At 34.6% G+C, this 7,188-nt stretch overlaps 1 protein-coding gene across 1 annotated transcript; it reads left to right on the top strand.

The window, feature by feature from the left end:
* Window positions 1-426: 426 nt before the first annotated feature.
* EDA30 (O-fucosyltransferase family protein) lies at window positions 427-6,859 on the top strand. Its single transcript, XM_022042555.2, has 10 exons — window positions 427-1,112; window positions 1,240-1,324; window positions 2,598-2,668; window positions 2,750-2,838; window positions 2,926-3,169; window positions 3,751-3,863; window positions 4,175-4,265; window positions 4,490-4,618; window positions 5,116-5,669; window positions 6,144-6,859. Exons 1-10 carry the CDS (start codon window positions 945-947, stop codon window positions 6,565-6,567), a joined length of 1,968 nt encoding a protein of 655 aa, XP_021898247.1. The 5' UTR covers window positions 427-944; the 3' UTR covers window positions 6,568-6,859.
* Window positions 6,860-7,188: the final 329 nt, after the last annotated feature.

Genomic DNA, 7,188 nt, shown 5'->3' with positions numbered 1-7,188 from the left:
AATAAATATTTTTTTTTTATTATCTCTTTTGTTATGTGGAGTTATTAAATATTATAATTTTTTTGTATTTTTGTTAAAAAAAAATTTAATTTTATATAATTTGTTTCTAGAAAATAATGTTTATATTTTTATAAAAAATTCTAAAATTATAATATGTCTTAACATGTAAATATATTCTTCTATATAAATTAAATGAAAATTAACATTAATAAATTTCTCACCCCTCACATTTTGAACCAATATATATTATATATATATATATATATTATGCTTATCCAAAAAATAAGATGATAATAATTTACAAACAACATTAATAAAATTTTCACCTCACACATCTTGGACCAATATATATATATATATATATATATACACATATTATAATAATAATTAAAAAATTACTAACCTTGATCATTAAAAATTTCATTTCTTTTTGTTCTTTTGTAACAACTGCCGAGACAGATCGGTTCTTTACACACACACAGAGTATACCAATCAGCTGTTCAGAACAGTCTTGTGAATACAACAAACGAATCCTCCTTCACCTTTTGGTTTCTTTTTCCTTTAATTTCATCTCTGCTAAACTCTCTCTGTTCTAGTTTTTAATCTTCCATATCACCTGCCCCCCCTGTTTGGTTCCCCAGAAATTCGAACGGAAAGGGGGAGAAACAAAGTCATATCTTTAGATTGGATTCGAAATCACTACTGTCTGCTTTTTGAGAAGGTTACTTGTGTTGAGGGTTTTGGCTTTGTTGACTTTCGATGTTATACTTCTCATCTGGCCTTCTAGGCGAGACGTATTTGTTTTCTAGTCTTTACACTCTTAATACGGAAATCTGATGGGATTAGATTTCTGTTGTTGGATTTGTTTTCTTTCCCCCGAATGACTGTAATTTAGGGTTTATTCAGGGATTCGATCCAAATCGGGCTCCTTTTGATGAGCAAATATGGTTTTTAAATCTAAGATAAAGTGGATAGCGCTTTTTGTGCTGATTTTGTCCGTTGCATCCTTGGTTATCCATCTTTCCATGACCAAGTTTTCATCTGTTGATTTAGTTCAGTATAGCACAATGGCTGGTCTAATTCAGGATTTGGCTTTACCGTTAGGGGCCCAGGTAAAGCTTTGATGAGATTCTTCTGGGTCACTCTGCAAATGTGCAGATATCTTTACATGAATATATTGCGTAAGTTCTCTGCATGTCTGAATTATTGATGCATTACTCCCCTTTGTCTATATTTCAGGCTTCTAGGAATAAGAAGCTATGGGGGAATGTGAAGTCTCTGGAGCCATTGCAGCCTTATGCCAACCCAAGAAGCAGCTATCCTGGTAATTGTTTTTTCTTTAATAGCTGTTTATGTTTGATGATTATGTGCTACTAAATTTAAGTTTTGCGATTTTATGTATGGTCTGTTTTATTAATTTGTTTATTTGTATATACTATACGGGGTTATTGAATTGTTTTGATGGAAATTATAATTGAGTTGACTTTTTTTCCTGACTTGGGGTTACGGACCTTTCAATCATGAAATGAACTGTAACACATCTAAAGTCTGTGTTATAGCATCTGCGGATATTCCAGTAAAATTCTTGTTATTCAAATCATTCAGAAAAAGCAATTGATACTCAATTAACTCACTGTACCTTAGGTTGACGGGTCATACTCTCTCTTTTTAATTCAGAGATTGTTCACTTTTTAGAATTTTGTCTTCCTAATGAGCTCTGTTTCTTTTTTACATGGTTTGCACTCACTTAGAGCCTTAGGAACATTCTTTAACGACAAGCCAAACACAATGCTGAAAGCTATTTCATGCACTTAGCTTTTTTTTTCCCCTTTTCCTACATGCATATTTCTGCTACTCTGTTAACATTAATAGTCTTTTGTGACTACTCTTAGGGGTCTCCATGGAACATAGTTGGACATTTCTAATTATTTGACATGTGATTAATCAAGTCTGCTCATAATTTTACATGTTATATTCCCGGATTTTAAGCTTAGCCCTTCAAGATCTGTTCCTCTATTTGACTTACTGATCTTCTGAGGGGTTTAAATTGGTAATTAGGAGAGGGGCATTATCTTTGAAGTCTGTTAGAGTGCAATTGACAACGAATTTCATAATGATTGTGAAGGTTGTATGTAATGAGAGATAATTAAATGATAAGTGGAGACCTTATGTTAATTTAATTAATCTGGAAGATTGATCATATCAATTAACCTATCCATTTTTAAGACTTCCTTTTTTAAGGATCATCTTTACGTATCTCAACTTTGTTGAATAGAAAAGTAATGAAGAAAATTTGTTTGCGGTGTACTTCTTTTAGTCAGACGTGAGATAGTTTTGATGTCAAGGCTGGTCTACTTTGTAAGTTTTGTAAAACATATAATGTAATAGACTAAGGTGACACAAATTTTCCTTAAAAGGAAATTGCGAGTTGTCTTATATCTCTTTCCACAAGAACCACTTTTCTGTATTCTATATTTAATTTAGCAAATAACTCGTTGTTTCTGGTGTTTGTCACTAATTTATTGTGTGAAAATTTGATGTGCTTGGGGTTATATTCTGCTGAGCTTTGTTTAGTTATTTAGATTTTTTCTTTGCAGTCCCAAATGAAAAGAACAACGGTTTCATCTATGCCAAAGTTTTTGGTGGATTTGAGAGCATAAGACCTTCGGTATGTACCACTCAATTTAAAAAAGTCAATCTTTGCTAAAGTTCTTGTTGAGAGTTCATAACACTTCTGTTAATTTTCTAGATCTGTGATCTTGTCACCATATCCAGGCTTCTAAATGCTACTCTTGTCATTCCAGAGATTCAAGAAGCTCTTCGCTCAAAAGGCATCAGGTATATCACCACTAACCTTCTTTCATGTTTGTTTATTGCAACATAATCTTTTTCTTTTCAGCTTCTCACCTCTTTAATATGTTGCAGTTATAAATTCAAGAGCTTCTCCTATCTCTATGATGAGGAGCATTTTATAGCATCTCTCCAAAAAGATGTAATAATTGTGAAGAGCCTGCCTGAAAATTTGAAGGGTGCAAGAAAAAGGAATGAGTTCCCTACCTTTAAACCCAAAAGCTCTGCTTCTCCAGATTTTTATGTCAATGAAATTTTGCCAAAGTTAAAGAAAGCAAAGGTTATTGGATTGGTTCTTAATAAAGGAGGATGTTTGCAGGTAGTGTATCAGCTAATGATGTTAATTATGAAGCATATTAGTACAAAATAGCAATATTCCTTTTTTGAGAAATAAAAAAGATGTCATTTTGGCTTATGTTCTTCTTTGATTTTTAAAAATTCAATATTTGCTTAGAATCTGGTGATGCATCAATCCGCTTTCTTAGGCCTGAAAATGGGTCATTATATTTTTTGGTTAATTAATTTGATGGTTGATTCTGCTGATCCTTTTTTTTTAGTCAGTTACTGTTTCCTGTCTCGGAAGGTTTGTGGAAATTTCATTCTGTGGCAAATGCTGATGACTATCATTTCTTTCATTCTGAATCACATTTTTGAATGATTTCATTGGGGTTCAATTTTGGTCTTTGCATTCAAATATGCATGTCTTTTCCTTTCACAGTTGATTCGTGTTTCTGTTTCTTTGATTTGATGTTCTACAAAAGAACAATGAAAAGTTATAAAATATGGAACATCCACCACTTCCCCTCTTTGTATTCTCTTTCTCTTAATAATGTCTTCTTTTGTTATAGAAATATTTAGACTACCAATACCACTTAAGCAATATTTTATCTCCCCTTTCAGTCAGTCCTTCCTTCTACTATGTCCGAGTTTCAAAGGCTTAGATGCAGAGTTGCGTTCCATGCACTCCAATTTCGACGAGAAATTAAGTTACTGGGACGCCGGATGGTGGAGAGGTATCAGTTCCTGGCTTGCCTTCCATCCTTCACTTGCCTTTCTACACAAGCTTTAACTCATGAGGGAAAAATGAAATATGAGAAGGGACACGTGGCATAAAACAGGAAAATATTATGAAAAGCATTATACAAGTAGAAATTTAGTCATTAGCTTGCTGATGCAGCAATATGTTGGATATGAACATCTTAGGCTTGAATAGGCAAAGGGTAGAAACTAGACTTCTGTTTCCATTAGACTGTGCCATAATATGTTTATACCAAAAATGAATTTCCTACAAATAACAATGTGCTTCGTAAACTTTTCTCTGTAGGTTACGAGGATTGGGCCGTCCTTTTTTAGCTTTTCATCCTGGCTTGGTGAGGGACAAATTGGCATTTCATGGCTGTGCTGAACTTTTTCAGGTTAGATGTTAAAGCCTCTGTTCTCCTGCATATCGGTAGAATCAAAGTGGGAATCTTCCTACTCTTGACCTTGTGAATTTCTTGGTTGCGTTGAAGTTGCACCAAAAAGGTGTTAGGAATGTTTTCAAGGGAGTTTCTGAAACAAATTTGTTAATGACTGACACGACAAATTTCTTTAGTTGTAAAATGTTATTCTGACTCCATTCTACTTTTTGGTACTCTAGGATGTTCACACTGAACTGATCCAGTATCGGAGAGCACAGATGATCAAGCAAGGAATTCTTAAAGAAGAACTAAGTGTAGTCTCACACTTACGGAGAGACAACGGTTCATGTCCTCTCATGCCTGAAGAGGTATGCTAAGAGTTCCATCTTTAAATTATGCTTATATATGAAATTCATTGCAGAAGTTTCAAATGAAAGTGGCATTAGTCTATGGATTCTGGTAATCTGCTAATAATCCCAAAGAAGATTTACCTTTCTGGTCGTCAAAATCTTATGCAAATTTAATTTACACGGAAAATATATTTGAAGTGATTACTATACTCTCATTTTATCCTTCTATCAAAATGGGGATTGACTTGCAAAAATGAGGTTTAAGATGTCTGTTCATTGGTGGTAAAATTTTACCTGCGTTTCTAATTTTTGTGCTGCAATTATTTTCCTTGGCCTCTAACTCTAGCGAATCTTGTTTGGGTTCTGATTGTGAGTGGTCTTGTGTTCAGTTTCTTAACGATCAGCTGTGAATCAGCTTATTTGTTCAGTGATTGTCAAAGTATATGAGGTATTTGGATTATTGCAAATACTGCTTCATATGTATATGATTTTGAAATCCTTGTTAATATTTGCAGGTTGGAGTTCTTCTTAGAGCATTGGGATATCCTCCCCAAACAATTATATACCTGGCAGGTTCTGAAATATTTGGTGGTCAGCGTGTTCTAATCCCCCTACGTGCTATGTTTGCCAACTTAGTGGATCACACTTCCTTATGTAGCAAAAACGAATTGTCTGAATTATTCGGCCCTGAAGCCCCTCTTCCTCTAGATCTCTTTCAAATGCCTCCTATCAAAAGTGAAAAACAACTTAAGGAAGAATGGAACAGAGCTGGACCTCGGCCACGACCTCTTCCACCACCTCCAGACAGACCCATCTACCAACATGAGAAAGAGGGCTGGTATGGTTGGATCACTGAGAAGGATACAGAACCAGATCCTTCACCTATGGATTTGCGAATGCAAGCACACAGATTAGTTTTGGATGCACTTGATTATATTGTTTCTGTGGAAGCTGATGCATTCTTTCCTGGTTTTAATAATGATGGTAACGGATGGCCAGATTTCTCAAGTTTGGTCATGGGACAAAGGCTATATGAAAGGGCTTCATCTAGAACCTATAGACCGGACAGGTAAAGAGGGCTTTTAAGTAAGCTTGTGACATTAAATTGGTTTTATTTTAAGAAAAAAAAGGACTTTGAACTGGCCTTTAAAAAAATTGAACAAGAAGAAGAAATCATCACCCAATGGTGATATAACATTGACCAATCACTTTCTCTTTTGCTTTTTGATTTATATTTGAGGTTGAACTTCACGCAGTTTTCATTAATTTATCCATGGTTGGACTCCACAACTGCGGAACACCAATTCATATCTGCAATTTAAAAGTCTTTGCAAGACCTCTCTGTTTTGAGATCATACAAATGCTTTTAAATAACGGATGGTTTACATTTTTTCCAGGACAAACAATTAGCTTTGTTATTCAACCTGTTATTGTTTCTATTGATTTATGAAGTTATATTATTTAAATGACCATGTGTTCGCAATCCATGATTTTTTTGCATTTCAATATTCTCTTCTAACACTGTCAATGATTTATCAAACAGGAAAGTAATTCAAGAGCTACTTAACATCACCCGTGATAATATGTACCATCCGAAGCGTAACTGGACTGTTTTGTTGAAGGAACATCTCAACAAAAGCCTGGATGAAGATGGCCTCATCAGGCAATCTCTACTGTCAAAACGCAGTTCATTTCTATCGCACCCCCTCCCTGAATGTTCTTGCAGAATTTCATCTATTGGGCTATCAAGAAGACGGAAAGATGGTGATGGACGATTTCTGTATGGAGGTGAAGATGAGTGTCCAAAATGGATATCAGCTGGAGCAGAAAGGGATAAGAATGATGATGTGGAGTCACTAGAATATGAAAGTGACTTGTCTGATCAGCCCGAACCTGATGAAGATGCTGCCAAAAATAGTGACAGTCTACCCTTTGATCATGATGATGAATGGGATCCTAATGACTAGAATTGGATGTGGATGATGCTACTTCCTGTTTTTATCTGCAGTGAAGCCATTCAATTTCCAGTAATTTTGTTACAAAAGAGGAACTTTTTTTTCTTTTGTGGGGGTCAGCAACATGATGAGGTAATTTTTTCCGTCTGTGTAGTTCGGCATAGTTTTTTGAGGGGAGCATTCAGATTTATTCTTTCTAGTTAAATTCAAGGAATTATAAGTTACAGATAACAGAATATATTGTATACAGTCATACACCATATATTTTGACCTTGACAAGAGTAGAGAAATTTTTATGTAGTAAGAGCAAGGTAAAGTTGACGATTTTTCATATTGAGGAAACATAGGGTTAGAATGTCGGATTGTCATACTTACAGTTGGTTGCCCGTGATAAATCAAGTTGGTCCCTTTGAACTACAAACTTCGATTTATAGTGAAAATTTGTTTCAAATGAAATACTGACGGAAAAGGATGGCAGTTTCTTTTCTCAATTTAGGAAATGGAATTCTTAATTTATCAAAGTGAATTGCCAGCAGCATTATGTTATGGATGTTAAGTTCAGAATAAGTGAATTCACCTGTTAGATTCCAAATTCTTCAACAAATTAGTGAAGATTTTCTTCTATTTAGGAAA

The sequence above is a fragment of the Carica papaya genome, chromosome 6, assembly GCF_054855325.1.
Source record: "Carica papaya isolate Zhongbai chromosome 6, ASM5485532v1, whole genome shotgun sequence".
In the NCBI taxonomy this organism is placed as follows: domain Eukaryota; kingdom Viridiplantae; phylum Streptophyta; class Magnoliopsida; order Brassicales; family Caricaceae; genus Carica; species Carica papaya.
The sequence above is the reverse complement of the archived record's forward strand: the minus strand, read 5'-3'. Positions and strand labels throughout refer to the sequence as shown.